The sequence below is a fragment of the Centruroides sculpturatus genome, unplaced genomic scaffold (assembly GCF_000671375.1).
Source record: "Centruroides sculpturatus isolate CEXI.00-Female unplaced genomic scaffold, Cexi_2.0 scaffold690, whole genome shotgun sequence".
NCBI classification, from domain to species: Eukaryota; Metazoa; Arthropoda; class Arachnida; order Scorpiones; family Buthidae; genus Centruroides; species Centruroides sculpturatus.
This window is the reverse complement of record NW_019385045.1, coordinates 248,700-276,340: the sequence shown is the minus strand read 5'-3', so window position 1 is coordinate 276,340 and position 27,641 is coordinate 248,700. Positions and strand designations below refer to the sequence as shown.

Here is a 27,641-nt window from a genome sequence, read left to right as displayed (position 1 = left end):
TAATTTTAACATTTTGATTAAAAGAAATTTAGTAAAGAGTTTAATGACCTAAATTGAAACCGAATCAAACTATAGCAATTATGTAAAAATATCAAAGATGTGTAATATAATATATTAATATTAATTTAACAAAGATTAATACTACAATGATGAAAGATACTTGCATACTTCTCAGATTATAATTAACATAATTACAGTAATTTAAAATGATAGCTTTCATTTTAGAAGGCCCTTTACGAAAGTATTTTTTAACTTCCCAACTCCAATTCTGATTCTGATAAAATTCCCAACTCCAATTCTGATTCTTTTGAATACAGTACTTTCTAAATATTATTTTAGTTTAGAAAAATTAATGATTTACATTACGAGCATGGTACATTCATTAATTAGTGGTAATAAATATCAAGATGAAGAATGGAAAATGATTGGAAAATCTGTAATCAATCTTTTGAAAGAAATGTAAAAATTCTCCTTTTATATGTGGATACATATGCTTTCGTTGTGTATTACAAAATTCATTTTGAGTTATAAGCAATTTAAAAATATAATGCTTTCTGTTTAACAAAACACCAACATGTATAACAATATTTGTTGATAATTGCATGTTAGTTTGATATTCGTTACTTATNGTTAACATAATATTAAAAAGTATTTTAATTAAAATTTAACAATCGGCAACCCATTAAAAACATAATTTAATTAAAATCATTTTAAGAAAAAATAAATATTTACATTAATTTTTTAAATTATTTCAAGATGATGATGATGATGATAATGATATTATTTTAATAGAAATTTAATTTTCAAATTCCATTACATGAAATAATCATCATTAATAATCTTTTATACTTTACAATAAATGCCATCAGAATTTAATTCAATCATAATCTTTAATGGCATTTGTTAATAATTTTAGAGAAATCTATTAATTTTTATTATTGTTGTTAATTGGAATACACAAATTATCATTAAAACTGTATTTCAAAGAAAATGTGGGGTATTCCCTTGAACTCCATAGTTTTAAACTGTTCTGTAAAATTTATTTGTTCAGATATGTGAACGAAGTTTGTCAGAGAATGGTGATCAATACTTCAAGTTTCATATACATACTCGTATGCTTGAAAGGACAGCTACTGCTGTATAGACTTTACTGCCACATCACTTAGATTGCTGATTAACAAGGTCCCATTTCTTGGTTTGCCAATCACCTGACATCACCCACTTTGCATTTTTTCTTTGTGGGTATGTCAAGGATTGTATTATACACCAAAAGTACTAGACACAAGAATTATAGATGCATAGTGTGACTTCTAACATGCTCAATCAGATGTGGGCCAAAATCAAGTAACAACTGAATTTCATACATTCCTGATATGAAAGTGTCATATCAGGAATGTGGAAATGTACCGATTTAATATAGTAAGTAACCTTTTCAGATTCACTTACTATTCCCATTGTCTATAGTACTGTACTAACATTTCTCTTCCCAATATTAATTCAGAAAATAGAGAAATTTGAAGGAAACACCCTGTATATTTTATAAATTTTATTTACAATAAAAATAAGCACATCATTTATATTTTTAACTCACTGATTATATTCATGTAATTAAATTATAGTAGGAAACTTTTTGATTGTGACAAAGACAATATTAATAAATGATAATTGTTTAATCTTCAAAATGAGTTGCCATAAAAAAACCCAAAATATAGTCATAATCATGTTTTAGAAACATCTTTATTAATGATTGTTTAAACCTAGTTGGATATTAAAATGGATGTTAAAATGTGTCATTTTGTAATTATTTAACTCAATTAAATAGATCTTTTTAAGCTTTCTTTTCATGCTCTTAGTCTTAATATGTGGCCATTAATAATTGATAATGATTGCTTGTTATCACTCTAAACACTGTCTTAAAGCATTGGTTAAATCATTATTTACTCACAATACAATAGTTTAAATTGATGTCAAAGTTGGTAACTGCCAAAGAACATTTATTAATTAATATGTAATTCATCCAATCTTACATTTAGTTAAAAGTTATATATTTTTAAATTGTTTTAACGTGCCCTTTTTTAATATTAAAGTCACAATTTTGTCTAATTGTAATCTGATTTACTTACTCCACTTCATGTTATCACTTAATGTAATCACTTTTGGACTTACCTAAAGAAATCTACCATATAAAGTTGTTCTAACCATTGTATTTCAAATTTTTTTTTTATATTATTGTTATTATTTCCTTCTATAACAGTGGTTGCCAACCTGTGGACTGTAGACCATTGATGGTCCATGAGAAATTTGGACATTCATTAATGCAAGATTATGCGAAGTATTACAAAAGAAATACAAAATGCTTTGTTGTTTTTTCTCACTCATTGGGATTTTTTATACATTACAAATTTATCGGGTTTTGTGAGGTTTGTTTAAGCTAAACAATCACTGGATTACATCAGGCTACTTTTCCGTGACTATATTTTAATTAATTACTAAATAATTTGTTGATAGAGGCAGGCATTAGGTGCCATCTCTTATTAATTTAATTATAATTATTAAATTTAATAAAAGAGGATATCTAATGCCTCTCTCTAGTGACAAATTATTTAGTAATTAATTAAAACATAATTGCAGAAAAGTAGCCCAATGTAATCTGGTGGTTGTTTGGGGATTTTTATTCGCATCTAAAACTGAACACAAAATGACTGTTATCAAAAAATAATAATGTGGATAAATCAATAAATAATCAACAATGTTGTGATTGCAATTGTCATCTTTGGTGGAAAAGTGCCAAGAATCCATAAACTTATTCAAACAAGCTGAAACAAACTTCACACTAATTTATTATAATTAAACAAGTGAATTTCATATTAATGAAGTAAATAAGTAAAATGGAACTTTTATGATCACTATTCTATAAATGTTTGTATTATTTTAAAAAATTCGTGATATTAGTCTGAGAGATTCAAAATTGTGAGTTTAGTGGTCTGTGAGGTCAGAAAGATTGGTGACCACTGTTCTATAAGATCATTAGAACATTCTAAAATATACAAGTCACACAAATCTTAAATGTAAAACTGCAATTTTATAAAATTTATTGCACTTTACCAAATTTTAAATTTAATCACAAAGAATTTATACTTATAGTTGTAAAAATGGTTATTGTTTAATCGGGGAAAAGTTTTCATTTCTAATAGAGATGTCTGTTAAGAAAATTTATTTCTTATAATTATTAATTTTATTTTTCAGATACAATTAAAGAAGGATTAATTGATACTGACATTCTAGCCGATTATTTATTATTTATTTTAAATAAGCACAGAAACTTTAGGTAAGCACCATTGTTATAAATAATCAAATATGCTAATCTTTAAGCATAAATTAGCATTTAAATAATGCAATATTTAGTAAAATATAGAAATAATTTGGTTAGTAAGAAATTCCTTAGAGTTGAAAATTTTGTTATTTATATATATGTTACAGTCAAAACCCGTTTTTAGTTAGAACGCGTTTTGTCTAGTTAAAACTAGTTTATACTGAATGTCTTTGTTAAAACCCGTTTTGTCTAGTTAAAAGTAGTTTTAACTCAAATTCATTTTTGACTAGCAGTAAATTTTAGTTTTAACTAAACTCTAACAAACTCTAAACTACATGTTTTGATTTTAGATACAACTAGTTTTAGCTAAAATTAGTTTTAACTAATGTTAAAACTAATTTTAGCTACATAAATATGTTTGGGAGAAATAAAGTTATGTATAGTGATTTGGCGGAATATGCCTAACATTTTGCTTATGAAGGAAATTACAGCGCTAATTTGGGTTTAGGAGCCCTTTAATGAAAATATCATATGCTGGAGTTTGTTTTTCAAATAAAAGTTTGGAGTTTATTTTAAAAAAATTGTATACTGTGTTTGCAATGACGACTTTTTCACTGTCTGGCATTTTAGGCATCTCACCTCAAGTATCTGGGTGAGATGCCAAATGCCATTAGGGTAAGATAACAAATATAATTGCTTAAAATTAATTTTTGAATTTCTTAACCAAATTTAATTTATTGCATATGTAGTACAAAGTACTTCATAGTAAGTATAACAGCACAGTATAAGTATTGTTAAGTTTCCGCCCGTTCTAACGTGTTCTATAGCTAGCTGAAAGCTTTTTTCAGTCCAAAAACTTTTTTGAGAAGTCCTTATATAATTTCTATGCATATCCTGCAATAAAACGAGAAAACAAAAGTTTATTAAAAATAGGCATATTGGAAATCAATTAACAAAAAATAGGCACGTTACCCCAAGAAAAATGTGGCATATTTTCCATTTGTTGGGGTAAGATGCCTAGTAGAGTCACGTGCTCCAGCATGTCCGATCGGGATCGGCGGTAGCTGACAATGGAAACTTTAGAACCTTAACTACATCACACATTAATTGTTTTTAGCAATTTTTAATAAATTCCATTTTAACTTTTAGTTTAAAATTACTCTAGAAACATTTCACAACAAAAACTTCGTTCTTATCTAGCTTTTATTCTTCTCGGATGTAGAAAATGAAGTAACGGTAGCCAACTACAGCTTTCCGCACTCAATATTGGCCCAACGATTCATCGTACAAATACATGACAATATGTGACGGCACCATTTGAAAATATCAAAAATTATGCATCTTTCCCGCATACCATCTTACCCCGAAACACTTTATACGTTGCAGTGAAAACCAGTTTTAGTTAGGATGCGTTTTAACTAGTTAAAACTAGTTTATACTAGATGTCTTTGTTAAAATCCGTTTTGTCTAGTTAAAACTAAAATTTACTGCTAGTAAAAAATGAATTTGAGTTAAAACTAGTTTTAACTAGACAAAACAGGTTTTAGCAAAGACATTCAGTATAAACTAGTTTCAACTAGTTAAAACGCGTTCTAACTAAAAACGGGTTTTGACTGTAACATATATAATCATTAAATCTAAAATGATTAGGTCTCTTATTTTTATACAGTCAAACCTCAGGTTACAAACTCCTGTTTACAAACAAAATTTTGAACACCATAATTTACAAATGAACTAACTACTTGGTAGAGCCAGCCACTTCCTATACTCCCTATGTTAAAGAAAATCGATGGTCCAACCAATCAACAACAGGACTACCAATTTAGAAGTTAGTGGTGCAGAGATCATCTTGTGTCATTAGAAATCATGACATGAACCATCAATGACATAGTTATTCAAATTGTATTTCAATGGTGCATGCGAGTAAGATACTACTACCATTTTTCAGTACACTTCGCAATTGAATTTAAATCAAACTAAATAAAAACTGCATTAATTGACATTTGCATAATATAAATGACATCCATATCCATTTTTAAAGATGCTTAACACAAATTAAATAAAGTTTTTTTATTAATAAATATTATATATCATAACATTAATACCTAATATAATATTTATTAACACTAGGTAGCCAGTTAATTAAAACTAAAAATAATAAAATAATACTCATTTTGATGTTAAAACTCTGGTTTTTACACTGAAACTGAAACTTAAATTATAATTGAAATCAAATCAATTGAAACATTATTCACACTTTACAAAATGTTGTGTACAAATGCAAGTACTTATTTTTATGAATCAAATACAGCTAAACAGGTATTAAAAAAAAAAAATGTTTTATTTTGGGAGTTAGGAACAGATTAATCCAGTTTATATTGTTTCTTACGGGAAAATGTGTTTTTGGTTTGAGAACAACTTTTAAGAATGAATTAAGTTTGTAAACTGAGGTTTGACTGTATTCATATGAGATTTGCTTTGCTTTGCTTTGCTTTATCTACTTTCTTTTCCTGTAAGTTAACACAATGAGAAATTATCCAAATTGGTAATAACAATAATTGTAATTTTTCATTTGTATGGAATGTCTCAGTTTACTTTAAACACAGATAATCTATGTGTTACATGCAGGAAATTACTGTAATTTTTGATTTTCAAATGATAAAATGTTTTTGAAAAATTTCACAAATTCATAATTGTTACTTTGACTTAGGATTCAATTACATTGGGCATGTTTACTAGCTACTTTCTAGAATTCAAACTGACAAAAGTCTGAACAAGTTTACACACACATAATGAGTACTAATTACTCTAGGCTAGTAAATTCACTTATTACTCAGTAGTGGCAAGATACTTAGTGCTGCAATGGTGCCACTGGTGATGTGATTCTAATAAGCATGGCAATTCTTAGCTCATTTAATTGTCATGATGATAGCAGAAAATTAATCCAAAAGTAGTGACATTTTTAACAAAAATAATTATTTTATATACATTAAGGATATGCCATATTTCTCTCATTTTGATCTCCAATCTTTCACCCATACTCTATTTCCTCATAGTTGTTTGTTCTGAAAAAAAAAGTTATAATTTCTGTTGAAGCTACTCCTGTAGAAATGTATTCACTGTGTTACTCTCCACTACACATGGTTACACAGACCAAGTTTCCTAGTAAGAGAGTAAACTTTCAAGCAGTTAGAGACAAGAGTAGCCCAGTCTACAAATGCTCGGTGATTTATATGAGTAAGTACAAGTTTAATAGCAGCAAGTGTATTCATCAGTGAACAACTACTGAACTCATCAAACATAATTGAGTCTTTTGTCATTATATTAATTTTCCTGCTTTTCTTCTAATTAAAAAATTAATTACCTGTTTAGGGAAAAACAATTAATTTTGCTATTAAATGTATTAAAATATTGTAAATTATTACTTTATTTCTTTTTATTTAATTAGTCAAGTTACAGTAGGATGAATTCAGCATTATAATTTAATAAGTTGGGTGTAATTATTAGATATTTACAGTCTTCATATTATAAAGTGGGATAATGCATATAAACATTCAATTCATAATCTGATTTTTTAAATAAAGCAAAACAAACTACCAGTTTATTGGGCTATATTAAGGCTAATTTTAATAATTAATTATAAAACAGTTTGACTAGAGGTAAGTGGTTAGGCTGCAATCTCTTGATAAATTTTATAATTAATATTTAATTTTAATTTAGAAACTTCTGGGAGAAAAACATAAGTCTGGAGTTGGACAAACCTATAACTCCTGCATACCATACAGATGTATTGCCAGTTACACTACCTGGATGCCTGTTCAACCTTTACCTCCAGAACAATTAATAATTAAGATATAACCATACTGGTCACTCATAGCTAGGGACTTCCCAATACCACGAAAGTATCAATACCAGTATTGATACTTTAAAAGTAGTAATACCAGCCAGTATTGGCATTGGATATCGAAACTGGAAATCTTGCCAGCTATTGCTGTCTATTCTATAATGTGATTTTGAAACTTTTAATTTTATCATAACTAACTAGAATAAAGTATGTTATATATTATTAACAAATTGTTAAAACTAATTTCTAATATAATATTAGTAACATTTAATTTATATCAGTTGATTTGAGTTTTTGAAGAGTTATTTATAAATTTATTATAAATAATATAATAATCTGAACTCTAAGCAAACTGTATATTTATATTCTGAAAATATAATTTGATGTAACAAATGTATAGTAAATATTAATGACCAAAAATCAATAAAAGTTTAACTTAAACAAAAATAGTGTAAATATATATATTTACAATTAGCCGTATTATAGCCCGATATTTAGGCGATCGTTTGGTGATGTAAAATAGTGTAAGATTTTGTTTCAGTTTTGGCTGAAACTGATGTTAAAATCCAAATTCGGTTAGATCTTACCTGTCTGTAAAAAAGTAACAATACCAGATCCGATACCCAAGAAAAGTATTGGCAGAATCGAGACATCCATATTCCCAGCACTGAATGAGGACTGGCCTTTACTTCTGCATGATGTACTGTATATATATTGATAAATTTAATAATTATAAATTAATATTTAATATACATGTGTAACATCTGCATCCACTCTAGGCCATTTCTTTTCTTCCAGAACTTTTGATGAATTTAATAATTAATATTTAATTTTAATTTGGAGAGATGGCAGCCTGGCCACTTACCTGTAGCCAAATTATTTTATAATTAATTATTAAAATTGGCCTTAATATACAGTTGACCCCCTATAACACTGTTGATAATTCCATTTTATATGAATTCCATGTTGTATGAGTCACTTAGATTTTACAAATACGTGTGCCAGGCTGTGAACGGCTCACGTATTTGTAAAATCTAAGTGACTCATACAACATGGAATTCATATAAAACGGAATTATCAACAGTGTTATTTAGGGGGTCAACTGTAGTTTGTTTGTTTGGCTTGTGGGATAATTAGTTATAAAAACTAGTTCTATTATTTTCAATTAAAAAATTTCAGCTCAAATCTTTGTAATCAAACTAATTATTTTAATGTTGCAATAATTAATCAGCTCGTAAATAAATATATATGTATATATATATATATACACACACACACACACACACACACAGGTGTATATAAATGAATAGCTCAGTTTTAAAAATTAATAATAAATCCATTTATTACCTTATATGGCACACCTTACAGCATAAGCAATGGCAACTGTCCAAGATTTTTATGCATTAATCACAATCCTTCAATATGTGCACCCATGGTCACACAACACACATCTACACGGTAATCAAGTCCTCCATGATAGTCTGCAGTGCATGCTTTATCTGATCACACAGTTCCTCAAGGGTCACGGGCATTGACGGTACATAAACCCTCAGTCTTTAACAAACCCCCACAAAAAGAAATCATAGGGTGTTAAATCTGGCAAACAGGGTGGCCAGGGGAGCAGGTTGCACCACGTCCAATCCAGCGTTAGTGAAGAATATGATTAAGAAGCTTGCATACATTCCTGTGAACTTGGACAGTTGCCACTGCTTATACTGTAAGGTTTGCCCATATAAGGTAATAAATAGATTTATTATTAATTTTTAAAACCACACCATTCATCTATAAACACCCTGTATGTGTGTATATATATATTTGAAGATACAAAATTGTCTTTGACTTCCATCATTTGCACTTACAAGTGATAATTCAAAAACAGGTCCCACTTGTGGAGAAAAACTTCATTATATTCCTTCATTGCCCAAGGATATTTTTATTTGCAGATACAGAGACAACCTTTTGAGGCTGTGCAAGTGATGATTTGTAAATAATGAAGATAAAGACAATTTTATATCTTCAGTATATGTATTTTTTGTATTTTAATGTAAATTACATTGGCCAAGTTTAATTTTAACCAGCTCAGTTTATATACGTAACAATTTCCTTTATCATGTTTTAAAAATGATACAAATGGAAGTTTCAAATTAACTGAAAATCTAATTTTAATTTACTTCGTAAAAAAGCATATTAGTAATAAAATTATTACTGCTAATGCTCTTTTCTTGTCAATTTTATAAAGATGTATCATTCACAGTGTGCAATATTTTAAAAAATATTTCATGCTGTATTTTTCTCTGTATTGACATCGTGCAATATTTTTAAAAATATTGCATGCATGACACAAGATTTTGTGTTTTCATAATTGTGTACACTCACAGATATAAAGATATGAAAGATTTGATTATTAAATGCATTGTCTTCTAGGATAGAAAATAAAATTTTATAACAATTTGTCTAATTAACAAACTAACTACACAAAAGTTTATTCAATTTTATATTAGAATTAAACAGATCAAATTTACATTGTGCTGGATCCAGTTGGATTGCTGGATGAGGGATCCAGCAATTGCAATCCCTAGTCATTACATTTTTCAGCCTGTTGGATCCAGCACCAGGTGCTGGATCCAATGCTGTGGATCCACAAATACTCAATTAACTTTCTAAATAATGGTGCAAAAGTCTACTTTGTTGGCCTTGCTGCTTTGCTACGTGCGCTATCGCTCGGCGGCAAGAGCAACATTGCTGTTCAGTGTGGCACTTGCTACACCCCCTCTCTACACCGCACCGCCCGCCCTTTTACCTCTGCTGATCTAATTGCCAGTTGACTTTCTGCTCTCGCTAAATAAAGTGTCTTTGCACTAAATAAAATAAGTAACTCCTATCCTAGTCCTGGTGTATAATTCTAATTTACGGTTGGTTGTGACGTCAATGAAACTAAAAAGCCAGGATACAATCTTGAGTGCCAACCTTTCCGAGGCACTCCACATAAGAATCGGAGAAAGGCGTCTTACCGAGGTCACAGGGATGCTGATTTACATACAGAACCCGAAGAAGTATGACCAAAAAGTTAGAAAGCTTTATCTTTCACATGCTGAAAAAAAATGTAATGTGCCAGGAGATGAAAAATATGCTGAATCGTGTAAATACATATGTAGTGGAACCAGCAGCAATGGCAGAGGATATTACAGAGGTGAAAAATGATCCAGATAACCCGGATTTCCTGAATTTCACATTGGAACAAGAATTAGAGATCCAACTAAAGCATGAGAAAGAAAACTTCATGAAATGGAAAGAAACTAGTACTGAGAAGGATTATGATAAGTTGTTAAAAAAGGAAATGATTGTTAATGAAAGTGAGGGAGTCAGAGGTGAAAATTTATCTTTGATTTATCATTATTTGATGACACTGAAACCATCTAGCATAGAGGCAGAAAAGGCCTTATATAAGGCAGGATATATATGCAGTTCATTAAGTAGTAGATTGGAGACAACACCATCAATACCATTCATTTCTTGAGATCCTACTTTTAGAAAAGTCAAAAAAATAACAGAAGTGTTTGATTTAATTTTATTTAATCCTTTAAAATACTTTATTCAAGACAAGACTAATATTTTATAACTTCTACTCTAATTTTATTAAGTAAGAGTTTTTAACTTTTATTTTATAAGTGGTTAGTGGGCTAGGCTAGGCAATTTTATTGTGAAAATTAGTGAGAAACTGAGACTACCTATATAGTTAAATAGTTAATTAAATTAATGAATATCAGTATCTTAGATATATGATATGAATGTACGTGATTCATGGTTGTGATAATAATAACTAACTACTAGACTACTTACTTACTACTTTATTAACACTAATAATTAAATTACTTATAAATAACTATAGACTGATATGTAGAGCCTATATAAGAAAACTGGTAAGACTGATAGCCACTTAGCCACTGATTATCCGTCCTTACGTTATTATAATATATTAATATAAATTAATTAGTAGAATTACCTTTGCTATTATTTAACTTAAAGATTACATTATAATTATAATCTAACTAAACATTGAAAGTTAATTATCTCTATCTCAACTGTTGAACCAAACAAAAGTTAAGTTTACTACCTAAATGTGTAAGAAGTTTTACTGATTTATAGTGACCAGTTTAAATAATAAAAGTTTCTTAAGTATTTAAAAAAAAAAAATGTTTTATTTCTTTAAAAAAAAAACCCATAAATTCTGGATAGCTATATAGATAGCACTTTATTGCACCAAAAAACATCCGCGCATCATTCTAGCTGGAATGATGTTGGTCCAAAAAATCCAGCTGGATTAAAAACACTGCTGGATTGCAATCCCTAGTAATGACATGGGACAATCTTCAAATATTTGTAATATTTAGGTTAAACAAAGATAAATTTGTTCTTAGATAAGAAATTCTTATTAACAAATGTTTTTCTCACTACTACAGTTATATGCATTATCTAGGATTGGAAGAACCTTGTGACGATATCAGAATAGTTTTACTGAAAACTGCCATCAATTTGAAAGCAACTTTTATTTTCAAAACATCTGGTATGTGAAATTTAGAATATTCTTATACGTTATAAATTTTTAAGTAATCAATATTGTCTTCTATATTGCTCTTTCAAATATTTCTTTGCAAGAAATTTTCATAATACTAAAATTAAAAGGCATATCGTTGACTTATCTTAAATGTGAAATCTTTGAAAGTTGGGTAAAGATTGAGAATTTTTGATTGCCATGCATATTTTTGGTTAATTTCACAATCCTAAATACAGGGAAAAAGGAACCAGTTTGTATTTATAATATGCTTTGGTGCAAATAACTCTGTTTGTAAGGATGAGGTGTATAGTGATTGTCTTAGCTTACAAGTTCAATGTTAACAGCTGTTTTGGATCAAATCTTGATTTTTTAAGAATTTTTAAAAAATTTATTTTAATTTTATTTGTATGGGAAGATGGGTTACATTTTTTTCACTAATAAATTGAAAATAAATATTTAATAATTTACTTAATTTAATATGCTCACAATTTGATTTATTAACCATTGTAAACGACAATTACCTATTTTGAATTAAATTTGAATTCGTCCAAGATAAACACTAAATAACAACAAAGTTATAAATACTCCTTCCATGTTAACTCAAAATTTAAAATTGTAAAGAGTAGGCCTAAATCCATTTCCATTTACAAGTCAGTGTAAGTTTTAACACAGGTGCAACATCTCCAATTCCTATCAAGACAAAATGTTTCAATTCTCTTTCATTTTTATTTGTTTATGCTATTAGTAACTTATGGTATACTTTGCATTCTCATTCCACTTTTAATATTTTATTGCAATTAAACTAGAGCATCAATAGAATAAAAATACACAATTAGTAAATAAATATAGAAATAATTAATTCAGTAGCAAGAAAAAACAATGTAACCCACCTTTCCCACAAAAATAAAAATTTTAAATTTAAAAAATTAAATAAAATAATAAAGATGTGAAATCAAAATAGCCAGGAGATAGGCTCATAGTACTAGTTACATTTCAGGCTTACTATATTCTAAGAAACATGTTTGTGCCAGAACATAAATTTATTAAGTTATTATATTTATATTTTTTCCTCAAAACTGCTTACAATCAAAGATTTTTATTACTTGTGTGTAAAATTTACCCAGTTTTTAATGTAAATGAAATGAAGGTTTTGTAAAAGGATTCACAAAAGTATACTTTTGAGTCATTTTTACTGATAATCATTTCACAAGGCAGATTGCTCTGAGCGTAAAAATTGGCACTTCTGGAGGTGTGATAAACTGCAGTGAATTTATGTAAAAGATGTTATTCCACACCAAAACAACTGATGGATGCAAATTATCACCACCACAAACCATGGCAAAACAGAATGTCATATTACGTCTGGGCTCATTAGCAGCATAATTTACAGAAAGATAAAGTTGTGACAATGATGGTAAACTTGTTTGATATAAGCTTCTAATCTGTATTATCAATTAATTAGTAATAAATAACTATGAACCTCGTTGGCCTTATTGTTATAAGTACAGCTTCATCGCACACTCTTTTGATTTTTATTCACTAATGCATGATGTCCCGAATGCATTTTGGCTTTCTTTTAGAAGTGTTTTAATTATAATACCATGATGTTGAAAGTATTGATGCAACCTGCTGCAGAGGGCTGTTGAATAAGCCAAAATGCATTCTGGGACTGCATTAATGAATAAAAATCAAAAAGATGTGTGATGAATCTGTACTTATAACAATAAGGCCAATGAGACTCAGTTATTTATTACTAATTAAATGATAATCCTCACCTGTTTATTGTGAAAATCACATTTATCATATAAAATATGATATTTAGTGATCTATTATAGGATGAAGATCTGTCATGATCAGCTGTAAAAGGAAAAGAAAGCTTTTTAAGCTGTCTTTTCCTTTTACAGTAGGGTGAGGAGAAAGGATTCTGGTCTGCAGTCATAATACACAGGGAATAAAGACAATCCTGTTTTAGAAAATGTGTCTTGAACTGTTTTGAAAAAATTTCCACAAGACAGTAAGATATTTAAGAAATTTTGGAGGCTCAATTCATATGATCTTCAAAGTATGTATCTTCTTAGGTTAACGTGGAGGCAAGATATTCACTAGACGTACACCCAGTCTGTTAAATACTGTATTTAACAGGAGGATGCTGAATTTCTCATTTGAAAAAAAATCTAGCAATAAGTTACATAACTTGGCTATTTAATAATTAAAAAGTGATTTTTAAAATAAAATCAAATCTTATAACAGATTTTGTTATAATAATTTTGAGGGTAGAGATGAGATTTATAATTAAGTTCTTTATGTATTTTTAAAGATCTGTAAATGCTAACAAGAAGTAAAATCTTCATTAAGCCCAACTCCATGCAAGATGTGATCACCCTATATCTTCCCTCCCCATCACAAAAATTTAAGGAGGAAAATTTGGCATGATAGTTTGTGTACAGTATAAGTGACATTGATGCTATTAATCTTCACCCCATCTTGAGATGTTAAATAAAATAGATGCCAACACATATACCTGGAATTTTTACTTATTTGGGTTCAAGGGTCTCAAAACATAGAGGGTCAAATCAGACACAATTACACTACTTTCCCTTGTTATGTATACATAACAGCCAAGAAAGTAAAAGTCAGTTTTGTCTACACATGACTTGCAAAGTAGTAGACATCAGTNATTTTTTTATTTTGTACAAACAAAATAAATATATTGAAAAATATAAAAACAATAAAAAATTATACTTCAGAAGTTAATTTAGTATCAAAAACGTAAAATATTTGAGTAGCCGAAGACATAGCCAAAGATTACAGCGCCACAGCACTGGCGAAAATTAAATTTGTCGACTGGAATTCCTTCGGATAACCGACGCTCTACTGTATATTAATTAGTTCATTTTTTCTATATTAATAGTTCATTTTTTGTGATGAAGGTACTGACTTTTCTGAAATTCTTGTTTTTTTGCAAGAGTCATGAAGTTTCAATTGTCACTTTTTTTCCTTGAGCAAATGTCGGTAGCAGAAGATCGCATCCAAAACACCTTGTTTTTGCTTTTGCACTCCTTTCAAAATCTGGATCATTCGCTACAATTTCATCAACGATTTCGGTTATCTTACCACATTTTTACTAAGGAAATCTGTACAGAAATTTTTTGGGTTCTTTATTTTCAGAAGCTCTATTTTCCAGTTTCACATGAATTCCATGTTCTGCCAGTTCTTGAAGGTCATTGGTAAGGCTCTTACCAGAAACCTGCTGTAATTCCTCAATATCCTGCTCGTCTATATCTCCTAGTCCTGCTATATCGATTAAGTTGAGTTTGGTCAACCTAACAATACAGCAATATGCTCTTTTCGTTGAGAATTCTTGGATACCTTCAACCATAACTTCTTCCACACTTTGTTCATGCATTTATCAGTTAATTCTTGCCAAGTGAAGTCGATATTTCCTATGGCATCCATGATGTTATATTTTTTCCAAAATTGCACCAAATAAACATAGATTTAAAGAAAGTACAGTCGACCCCCCTATAATGTACGTTCCTATAACGACAATTCCTATAACGTAGCGAAAAAATTGTAGAAACTTTCGTATAAAATACCTCCTATAACGTCGTTTCGCGACAAGATTGATAGAGTCTGGACCAATAGTGGATGAGCGGCCGTCGTTTCGTGTGCTGTTCTGCGATGAAAACCAGCTTTAAGCAACGGCGTAGTCGAACGGTACACACTCGGTAANTATTTTAATTTTATTTGTATGGGAAGATGGGTTACATTTTTTTCACTAATAAATTGAAAATAAATATTTAATAATTTACTTAATTTAATATGCTCACAATTTGATTTATTAACCATTGTAAACGACAATTACCTATTTTGAATTAAATTTGAATTCGTCCAAGATAAACACTAAATAACAACAAAGTTATAAATACTCCTTCCATGTTAACTCAAAATTTAAAATTGTAAAGAGTAGGCCTAAATCCATTTCCATTTACAAGTCAGTGTAAGTTTTAACACAGGTGCAACATCTCCAATTCCTATCAAGACAAAATGTTTCAATTCTCTTTCATTTTTATTTGTTTATGCTATTAGTAACTTATGGTATACTTTGCATTCTCATTCCACTTTTAATATTTTATTGCAATTAAACTAGAGCATCAATAGAATAAAAATACACAATTAGTAAATAAATATAGAAATAATTAATTCAGTAGCAAGAAAAAACAATGTAACCCACCTTTCCCACAAAAATAAAAATTTTAAATTTAAAAAATTAAATAAAATAATAAAGATGTGAAATCAAAATAGCCAGGAGATAGGCTCATAGTACTAGTTACATTTCAGGCTTACTATATTCTAAGAAACATGTTTGTGCCAGAACATAAATTTATTAAGTTATTATATTTATATTTTTTCCTCAAAACTGCTTACAATCAAAGATTTTTATTACTTGTGTGTAAAATTTACCCAGTTTTTAATGTAAATGAAATGAAGGTTTTGTAAAAGGATTCACAAAAGTATACTTTTGAGTCATTTTTACTGATAATCATTTCACAAGGCAGATTGCTCTGAGCGTAAAAATTGGCACTTCTGGAGGTGTGATAAACTGCAGTGAATTTATGTAAAAGATGTTATTCCACACCAAAACAACTGATGGATGCAAATTATCACCACCACAAACCATGGCAAAACAGAATGTCATATTACGTCTGGGCTCATTAGCAGCATAATTTACAGAAAGATAAAGTTGTGACAATGATGGTAAACTTGTTTGATATAAGCTTCTAATCTGTATTATCAATTAATTAGTAATAAATAACTATGAACCTCGTTGGCCTTATTGTTATAAGTACAGCTTCATCGCACACTCTTTTGATTTTTATTCACTAATGCATGATGTCCCGAATGCATTTTGGCTTTCTTTTAGAAGTGTTTTAATTATAATACCATGATGTTGAAAGTATTGATGCAACCTGCTGCAGAGGGCTGTTGAATAAGCCAAAATGCATTCTGGGACTGCATTAATGAATAAAAATCAAAAAGATGTGTGATGAATCTGTACTTATAACAATAAGGCCAATGAGACTCAGTTATTTATTACTAATTAAATGATAATCCTCACCTGTTTATTGTGAAAATCACATTTATCATATAAAATATGATATTTAGTGATCTATTATAGGATGAAGATCTGTCATGATCAGCTGTAAAAGGAAAAGAAAGCTTTTTAAGCTGTCTTTTCCTTTTACAGTAGGGTGAGGAGAAAGGATTCTGGTCTGCAGTCATAATACACAGGGAATAAAGACAATCCTGTTTTAGAAAATGTGTCTTGAACTGTTTTGAAAAAATTTCCACAAGACAGTAAGATATTTAAGAAATTTTGGAGGCTCAATTCATATGATCTTCAAAGTATGTATCTTCTTAGGTTAACGTGGAGGCAAGATATTCACTAGACGTACACCCAGTCTGTTAAATACTGTATTTAACAGGAGGATGCTGAATTTCTCANATAGGGGGGTCTACTGTACACGTTTTGCTGATTGGTTTGTGTTTGCAAATAATCATATTATGATCAATCAATGAAATGCTGCAATAATTTAAACCAGCTTAAATTTTGAGCTTTTTTTTTAGTCTTTGAGCAGACAGCATTATGTTGAATCAGTGTTAAGTGGGGTCTTACTGTATTTTCTTTTTGATATGTGCCACAGTTGAATTTAAATCTAATTAATTAATTAATAAAAACCACGTTAAGTGACATTCACATAATATAAATGGCATTTAAGAATTCAGTTAGAATTGGTTATATTTCATGCAGGCAGTCATAGTTGAGTCTCTATTTATAGAACTTTGTAAAGTGTTGGTTTTGGTTGGCAGTGACAGAACATATTGCTTTTAATATATATACAGTGAAAACTGCTTAGGCGGCCACCTGCATTTGACAGGCACCTGTCAAAACGGGCAAAAATTTCTGGCGCCGAACAGTTTATTCATAGTGTCTTCATATAAGTTACCTGTATTAAATGACCACCTGTATAACACAACCGCGGGCATCGATTTTTGGTCCGAAACAACATACAACAACTGTAATAAGCAACCACTTCCGCAAATATATCTGGTCTAAACTATTGTTCAACAATGTTTTCTCCCTCCTAATATAATGAATTAGTCTAAACTCTTGTTCGAACCCATCTCGGGCACTTCTCCCATCCTCGAAATTATGTGTTAATGAATTAGTCTAGCAACAAAGGAAATTCATTTCAGTTTGTTGGAAATTGTCCGAAAAACAAAAGAAATGCAAAGTGCTGTTGTTAGAAGATCGTATTAAAATTATCACAACAGCAATTAGCAGCAAAGTTTAATTGTGGGAAAACAAAATTTCTTTTACCACAGACCTACAGTATTTTCTTTGGGAGTATAAAATATTGTACACGATATAATTAATCGGCTGATCTCATCATTTGATAAAATTTATTTTTATTTATTTATTTTGAAGCTCATATACAGTACACGTGCGATAAATAGTTTCTGTATCAACCTACCTTATTTCCACGATATTTTTGGAAAAATAATATCCAAGTAATTTTCACAGGAAAAATATTCAAAAAACAATAAACGCATTAATGCAAAAATCAGTTTTACAGGCAACCTTCCTTTTTCAATTCCGCAATGACAATCGCGGAATGTAATGAAATTGTATAATGAGAAAAAATAATAAAATCGTTTTATTATTAATTAATAATTTTTCTTATTGTACTTAATGAAATATTAAATATTTTAACTTTGAAAATACTGTATTTTAATAAGATTAAACTAACAAATACCAAAACCAAAGTGATGTAGAGATACAACATGCTTGTATATCGATGAGGTAATACACGTAACTGAGGAGCAAACAAAAACAACCAAGTTGAATTAATTAAGTCGGAAAAAAGAAAGTGTGCATTATAATCGAGAAAATGCAACTATTGTATTAATCTTTAAAATATTGGCATTAAATTTGTCCTATAAAATCACAACGACTCCTGTAAATCGAGTTATCCGATAAGAATAAAATACAATACCAATATAGCCCTATTGTTGAAAAAATTCAACTATTTTTGCTCACCTTGAGTTTTGCTTAGTAGAAATGGCTAAAAAGCGCGCAAAATACGTACGGAAATACGGTATTACAGCACCACCTGTCTAAAAGACCACTTTTTGAAGGAACTGTGGGTGGTCACCATAGACAGGTTTTACTGTATAGAACAGATATAGCTGATGTGAACAACTGTTTACATCAGCTTATAAAAGTGTCTTGACTTCCGTTATTAATGGAAATATCTTCTCTCAAAAATGATTTCCTTCATCACAAGGTACTGATGGAATCTGGTGGTTTTACATTCAAACCATGCATCAAATCAGGATCAAGCAGATTTAAGTGCATGTACTGAAATTAGGAGCAATTGGATAACTTGTGATATGATTAATTAATTTAGATTTCAGAGTATTCTATAATATCAATCCAGAGCACAACTGAAGTTTGCAATTTCTGCTTATCATGTAGATGCATTTTTTTCCAGAATATTCTAAATTAATTATTTTGATACAAGATCACAGCTTAAAATTTTTCATCAAATTTCCTATCGTGATGTTGAGTGTTAAACATTATCTAAATGCAATCAATAGGATTAATGTTGCTAGGTATATTTCCTAGCATTATACTTTTATATATAAACTGTATTGCTTTGCAGATACATATTTAAGTTATAGATGCCAAAGAATACTTGTTCAAATATAGATATTGAATTTGAAATTTCAATTATAATTAGCAACAAAATGTTAAGTAATAAATTTAAAAAATTATATTTACCATCTGGTAGATCTTGTTTATTAGCAAATACCAATATTATAGCATCTCTCATCTCTCTATCATTAATTATCCTATGCAATTCTTGTCTGGCTTCATCAATCCTGTCTCTGTCTGCACAGTCAACGACAAATATTAATCCTTGAGTTCCTGTGTAATAATGCCTCCATAATGGTCTGATTTTATCTTGGCCACCTACATCCTAAGAAGCCATTTAAAATTACATTAAAGAATGCTCATTATTAGTTTATGTATGTATATATATTTTTTATATTACTTTATCCTTTATAGAATCAACTTCTTATTAAAGACCACACATAAAACAAAACTTTTCTTTGCCTTCTCCCAACTTATATTCAATATGAGATAAATATTTAATAATTTAAAATCTCAATTTAACTAGTCAAATAAACTTCAAACTTATTACAAAATATTTTGTTGACTAAACGAAAACCTGTACATAAAATAATGGACTCTGACATACATCATCATCAATATAATATAGGAAGTTCTCATGACATGCATGCATCTACAGTAAATGTGTTAATGAGCAACTTAAATAATTACTCTTCTCTACAAAGCAAAAGCAAATACATTATTTGATTAGCTGAATGTGAGGACTATATTTAAAAGTTTTAGAAATAATTGTATTTTAAAAAACATGTACAGTACAATTAAAGTTCATTTAAATTTCTAATCATAGAACTAAACCATGATTTAATACTAGTATTAATATAATAAATAAATAAATATAAAACTACTAGAGGGATTCACCCTCACCTGTTTTACTCACGCATCCCACGGGCTTTAACCTTTTGTTCAAAAATTTGTAATTCACATTTTTTGAAATTCAAAAACAGTAATTCATATATTCTTGGTAATTCATTTCTATTTTTCTTCCCTGGCCACTGTAGATATCCCAACCTCCCTGCTTGCTTCACTTGCCTCAAAGGCTTCAATCCCTCACTCCCAATATAGACCATTCATAACAAAAATTGTAACAATTCATCAATTTCTGGTGCCACTTTTTTTTGACAGTTAAAATTGTCAGAAATGTTTTCCTAACAAGCAAGCATTATATTATCCTATTTTCATATTTTCTGCCATATAAAACACACCTACAATTTAACAAAGATTATTTAGAGGAAAAAAATAACATTTTGATGAACTGTTACATGCGTCATTTTAATGCAGAATCCAACAAAAATACACCTTCGCTCAAAGATGAATTTGTATATTTTCATTGTAAAGAGTTTCAGTAAACTTGAATAAGATAACTAATAATGTCCAGAATAGAAATAAAACTTAACTGTTCTAGAAACTGGAGGGAATGTCAGAAATAAATTTCACATCTTAAAATGTCATCCAGCAACAAGTTTAATAAACAAAAACATTTTTGATGTAACGTTCAACTAATTATGACCTATAAACTTACATAGAAAACATTTTTGTTCATTAAAATTGCTGCTGGAGCATATTTTAAAATGTGAAATTTATCTTATAAGATTTTATATCCTAATAAAAAAAGTTATCATGTTCATATTGTCATGCTTATCATAACAGATTTTAAGGCAAGTTAAAGTTATTAAATGAGGATATATTCATAACTATAAAAATAAAGTAATTGACAAATTAGTTTAATCACTTATACTGGGAATAAACAAAATGAATGCATCAAGTGATTTATTTGCTTCAAGCTAGTTCTAGATATATAAGCATTTTCTTCTTCTTTTCTTTGTGTGTATTTCATTCTGATCAGTCTAAGAGGCAAGTGAGTTTTTGTCTAATGTTTATAAATGCAACACCATAGACCTACAACAATTTAATAATTGTCTTATTAGATGCAAGATGAATTTCTTTGAGAAACTTTTCTCAAGATATTGTGTCTTGTTTGGTATTAAATATAGTAATTATTTAAAAATTATGAGCCTACTGACTTCAATAAGATTTAATTTTAATAAAAAAACAAAGTAATCTTTAAAAACATTAAAATTATAACTTTCTTTTTAAAGAAAGCTGTAATTTGAATTTTTATTTAAACAACAAATGTTTTAAGACATGCTCCCCATTTTTAGAAAATATAATTAACAAATCATGTGTTGACAGAACTAAATATGTCACGTAATACACATAAAAACAGAGTTAAATAAATTAAATTCTTGTAAAAATTCTGAATTTTTAAAAAAACATTGGGCTTTGCAAAATTTCTGTTTAAATGTGAATAAACTAAATGTAATTTCCAGTTTAAAAAAAGTACATTACATATTCTTCGAAAGCAACCAATTTAAATTTATAGATTATTTTTGTTCAAAACAGTTTTTATACTTTTTTGTATCATCAAAATCTTTTCTTTTAGTTTATGAAAATAATTTTTTATTTGCAAATAAAAAGAAGTTGTAATGCATTTGGATGATTTTCTCAGCACCAAAACAAGGTTAAAGAAACCAGGAAGGAAGTACTATCATTTTCAATTATGGTTTGATAAAAAATTTAAATAATAATAATAAGGTATCTGTGGAGGATGGAAAGAGTGTTTATTGTAGCTGTCGTTCTCTCTTGTACAGATGTGATACCACAGACACTACACAATAGCCTGAGAACATTACAATTGCATAGAAATACATACATCACACTACAGAAGGCCACTATATTGAATACATGCCATATTGTTAGGAAATTCCTGAATACAGACACAGACACTGACACACTTATTTAATTTTAGTTTTGTTTTAGTTGCTATGCCTTAACTCTGGTCCGACATAGTACACAGCCACCAGTGTGAACCAAGTATAACCCACTAAACCCAACATAATAATAATAATAATAAAAGCATGAAAGGAGTAATTTTGAAGAAATTCCTCTATTTTTCAACAAAGAATATTTATTTTTAAAAATGGATTATTATAGAAGGAAACATTCTATAATAATCCATTTTTCTAGATCGAAGTTAAAATTTTGTATGGTGCCATCTGCTATAAATNCATTTGAAAAAAAATCTAGCAATAAGTTACATAACTTGGCTATTTAATAATTAAAAAGTGATTTTTAAAATAAAATCAAATCTTATAACAGATTTTGTTATAATAATTTTGAGGGTAGAGATGAGATTTATAATTAAGTTCTTTATGTATTTTTAAAGATCTGTAAATGCTAACAAGAAGTAAAATCTTCATTAAGCCCAACCCCATGCAAGATGTGATCACCCTATATCTTCCCTCCCCATCACAAAAATTTAAGAAGGAAAATTTGGCATGATAGTTTGTGTACAGTATAAGTGACATTGATGCTATTAATCTTCACCCCATCTTGAGATGTTAAATAAAATAGATGCCAACACATATACCTGGAATTTTTACTTATTTGGGTTCAAGGGTCTCAAAACATAGAGGGTCAAATCAGACACAATTACACTACTTTCCCTTGTTATGTATACATAACAGCCAAGAAAGTAAAAGTCAGTTTTGTCTACACATGACTTGCAAAGTAGTAGACATCAGTAGGTATGCTCTGCAATAAATTGAAGCACTTCAAGTTATTTCCAACCAAAACCAGGGTAAGGTACTTATTGCTTTTAGTAAAAACTACAGTGAACAAAACAAAAAATTGTCCAATTTTTATTTCCCAGCTTTTATAGAATGTAACATAGAGAAAGTATGGTGGTCAGTCAAATATAAAAAAAACCTTTCATCTATTTTGCATTATAACATACAAAATTCTATGTATCTTACAACTGGATGAACCAAGAATTTTCAATTGATGGGATTAGCATCAATTCCCCATATATAGAAATATTAAATTTTGATGGTTAAAGGGGTGGAGGAGATCATAAGACATATCTCAAGTTGGGTTGCACTTGATGAAACTTACTTTTTACCCCAAAAACTGTTATGAGATTAAACAATTACATCTTTATATAAAAGAAGGTAACACACAGCTGAAAGTTGTGCAAAATCCCTTGTCAGATTTGACAAGATCATGGCAGCATTGTAATGACTGAAAACAATCTGATGCACATATTTGGTCATCAAAATTGTAATGTTCAACATTAGAATATACAGGGTGTAGACAAAACATTACATTAGAATATGGCTTGTTTATGCTATATTTTAGCTAAATACAAGTGCAAATGAGTATAGTTAATTAGTACTGGGCTATTTGATGGCGTAATCATCATGCATCTCCACCCCTCTCCTCTCATGGGGCAAATTCTATCTTGACTTTTACAAAAGATTACAACTTCATAATTTAAGCTGTGCTGTGGAGCATCTCAAAATTAGCATAAAATGTTTTTTGTCTGGTTAAAACATTCAGAGAGGAAGCAGGATGCCATCAAAAGTGGATGGGAAAATTGCAAGGCTTCTCTGCATGGTCTGTGTGTTGTACTATGTATAAAGCCATGCAGAAAGTCCATGCAGTTTTTAATGGTGTCCAACTGCTTTCCCTTTGAATATTTTAATCAGACAAAACATCCCAAAATTAGTATAAAATGTTCTTTTACGACTTTAAACCATGACACTATTTTTGGAAGTGAAATTAAGCCTTATGAAAAGAAGGGGCAGAGTGCATGGCAACTTTACCATCAAATAGCCCACTACCAATCAACTATACTCTTGCATAATTGCTTCTGCTACATATTTGCACCAGTATTATGCTATATTTTGTAGTTAGCTCTGATCATTAGACAGAGGTTGTCATCAAAAGCTCCAAGAAAGAAAAACTGCAAGTTGTGCAAATGAAAAGAAAAATTTTTGAACAGATCTGCACTTCATGATTGCAACCAAGAAAAACTATACAGAGACATGTTTGAATTCAATGCTGAATCAGAAAGATATACAATTTTATGGCATACTGCATTGTTCAGCTCTACTATGCAACTTTTTTTCAAAACAGGAGCCAATGGAAAGTCTGAAATTGATATGATACACAGTAAGCATATGTTTGTAGAATGTGCTTATGTTGAAATTAAACTGGGTACTATATTCTGATTTAGAAGAAAATAGAGAACATTCTGTACAGCAATTATATTTTGCAATTCTGCCTTTTAAAGTACAAATAACAAAGGAATCTTTATTTGTATTTTTTCCAAAACTAGGTTTATGTTGGTTCACTTTTTACAATAAAACCAAATATTTTAATTGCACTGTTAATCACCAAAATGTTTTCCCTTGTCTGATCTTCAACAGTTTTTAGTGTGTAAGATTAATACTTAAAGAACTTTTACAAAAATAACCTATATTAACATATAAATGCACTTCAATCTTGTGTTCTTTCAAAACAATTTCATGAAAATTTCAATTTTTAGCAGAAAAAACTTAGAAATTTCTAAATAATTAATATGTTTTATTTTCAGATGGCCAAAAGATACTTAAACCAAATCTTAAAGCAGCAGCAGATTATTTTCTTAAAGGATTTAGAAAAGGAGAATTTGGTAGAATGTTACTAGATGAAGATATGTTATGATCTTTGTAAATATTCTTTAATTAAAAATATATTTTAAGCTACATTGTGATATTAATATTTACTATGTTGTGTAACACAAACTCTGACAATATTTCATTAATTTCTGCTATAAGATATGACCCTTTGCAATATTGGCAGGCTAAATGTCAAAGAAAATCTTGCAAAAATTGAAAATTTTCATCTGAAATTTATTCTAATAGAAAACAAAATCTGTATTTAAATTAATTTTATTGTATTAATAAAAAAGAATGACTAAAATTTATAAATACAAAATCACCAACACATATTTCCAGTTTTTTTTAATTAACGTTTTTATCGACAGCTATACAAAGTTTCCCAACCAATAATAATTACTGTAAGTTATCAATAGTCTTTGCTAACAACCATCAAATAATGTTTTTTCATAAACAAAATTTTTTTGATCCATCACATCAAGAAAATTTTCTGGCTAGAGTGTTATAAAGAAATGGAGTAACAAAGGTGGACGTAGGAAAGAACATTTATCATTATTAGTGCTGTTATCACATTCAGTATTTGGAACTAAAACGCATTTGTGAAGAGTCAACAATAGAGGTAAAGTACCCATTAATATATATTTATGTATATTATATTTATATATATATAAATAAACATTTTGAAGCATCAAAACTTATTTGGTTTACCAAAATGATATATTGCACAGCTACAGCCAGATAAAAATGACCAATTTATATTGCAAGCGCACTAGACATATGTGTTGCTTCTAATTAGATTATTTATATTTATCAACTGTCAACTAAAGTCTTACTAATTGGTCCAGTTTTTTTCCTGGATATCACTTGCTGTTTCATATTATGTACTTGTGTTCGAAAGTCAACTAGATGCCGAAGAAAAACGGCGACAACACAAGCTGCCACGGAGTTTCTAAATTGGTTCTAAATGTTTATCTTGGCTATCGGGGTAGACTTAAATAAACAAATTCAAAAAATAAAACATAATAAGACTTCTTTTTAACAAAACGAAATATAACTTGGTCAAGATGAGTGACAATTAAATGGAATCATGTATGCATAAATTCATACATACAACATGCAGACCACAGCTAGTATTCGTTACTTAGAATTAGATGTGATCCGTCATACTTTGTTATTTTCCTGGTGGACAAATACCGACGTACTATATACAGAATGATGTCGACGGCGGGCGCGTGCGATCCTCTGAGGTAATGTTCCGTTCGCCCGCCGCTCCGCATCGACCCGGACGAAGACGACTCTTCCACCCCGGCAAAGCCACGTGCCTTCTGGAAAGCGGGAAGACGGTGAACCCGAATGGTTCGAAATACATATTGTATGAATGATAAGATGAAGCTGTGAAAAAACAAGGAATTGGGACTAAGGGAAAAACAAGATTCACATGGTGAATATGTAACATAATGTCAGATTGTCTTCAGGACTTGTGATTGGATGTTAACCATGTTAGTCCTTCGTATAGGCCATCTCCAGTGGTTGCACAAGACGGCTGAACATACCAGTTACGATCCCTTATTCGAGTGAGTCCTAACTTTTCTTGAATTTCATGAGGCTTCATTGCTGCAAAACAAAACAATCAGAAATATTAAAATTAGGAATATGTATAAATTATCAAGATACTTTAGAGATTTCAATAAATACCAAATAACTTATCTATTTTTAAAATTTAAGAAAATCATTTTCCTAAATAAAAATTTTACTTATATACAAAAATGATGATTTGCATTGTTATTATTAAATGTTATATAGGATGTCTCAAAAATATGCAGCATAATCTCAGGAAGAAGTTATCATATATAGATAATACAGTCAAATCTTGGGTTATGAACACCCCTGGTTTATGAACAAAATTTTATATGTCATATTTGTTCTGGTTGCTGTATGATAACTGTTTCCAAACAAGCAATTTGGCAAAGGCCACCAACGGTCAACTGTCTATACTTCTTATGTTAAAGAAAGTTGGCAGCCCAACCAATCAAGGACAGGACCACTGATTCAGAAGTTGGTGGCACCGAGATCACTTTGTATCATGATATGAATCATTGATGATGATGCTATTTAAATTACATTTCAATGCGCATAAAGGAAAGATAATACAGTAAGACCCAGCTTAACATGGAGGATGCATTCCTAGATGACAAAGCGCTAAATGAGGTCATTTTAAGAAAGTAAATAGGGATAGGGAAACACATGACTGAAAATAAAAAAATTTTATTTTAAGTTATTTTTATATTACTTTGTATAATAATATATGTTAAATAACACACAAACATATGCACACAGAAATGTATAATAATACAGTAGAGTTTATCCAAATCAATTGGGGACTGGGGTTGTTCGGATAACTTATTTTTTGGATAACCAATTATGTACAAAAAAATATATTAATTTATCCCGTGTTGAAATTTTTCTCCGTTGCGTGTCGCTTCGCGTTGAATTTTCGTCGATGTTAAGCCTAACGTAAACTTTTTAAAATAATAATCATGGCTATTGTATCGTTAAAAATTATTTTTTTATTTTGTACAAACAAAATAAATATATTGAAAAATATAAAAACAATAAAAAATTATACTTCAGAAGTTAACTTAGTATCAAAAACGTAAAATATTTGAGTAGCC

The 27,641-nt window shown here is 29.4% G+C and overlaps 2 protein-coding genes across 3 annotated transcripts in view; one reads left to right on the top strand and one right to left on the bottom strand.

The window, feature by feature from the left end:
• Positions 1 to 25,056, top strand: part of LOC111633840 (mitochondrial GTPase 1-like) — a 38,500-nt gene extending 13,444 nt beyond the window's left edge. Inside the window, exons 7-10 of the mRNA XM_023378475.1 lie at positions 1,052 to 1,112; positions 3,247 to 3,328; positions 11,618 to 11,721; positions 24,906 to 25,056. Coding sequence (XP_023234243.1) covers positions 1,052 to 1,112; positions 3,247 to 3,328; positions 11,618 to 11,721; positions 24,906 to 25,015 — 357 coding nt within the window. The 3' untranslated portion in view covers positions 25,016 to 25,056. The remainder of the gene's footprint in view (positions 1 to 1,051; positions 1,113 to 3,246; positions 3,329 to 11,617; positions 11,722 to 24,905) is intronic.
• Positions 25,057 to 25,299: 243 nt separating this feature from the next.
• The window catches only part of LOC111633856 (ADP-ribosylation factor 6), a 35,966-nt gene continuing 33,624 nt past the window's right edge, over positions 25,300 to 27,641 (bottom strand). For both annotated transcript variants that reach the window (XM_023378492.1, XM_023378493.1), the window contains one exon: positions 25,300 to 26,583. In XM_023378492.1, the coding sequence (XP_023234260.1) occupies positions 26,441 to 26,583 (143 nt within the window). In that variant the 3' untranslated portion in view covers positions 25,300 to 26,440. The remainder of the gene's footprint in view (positions 26,584 to 27,641) is intronic.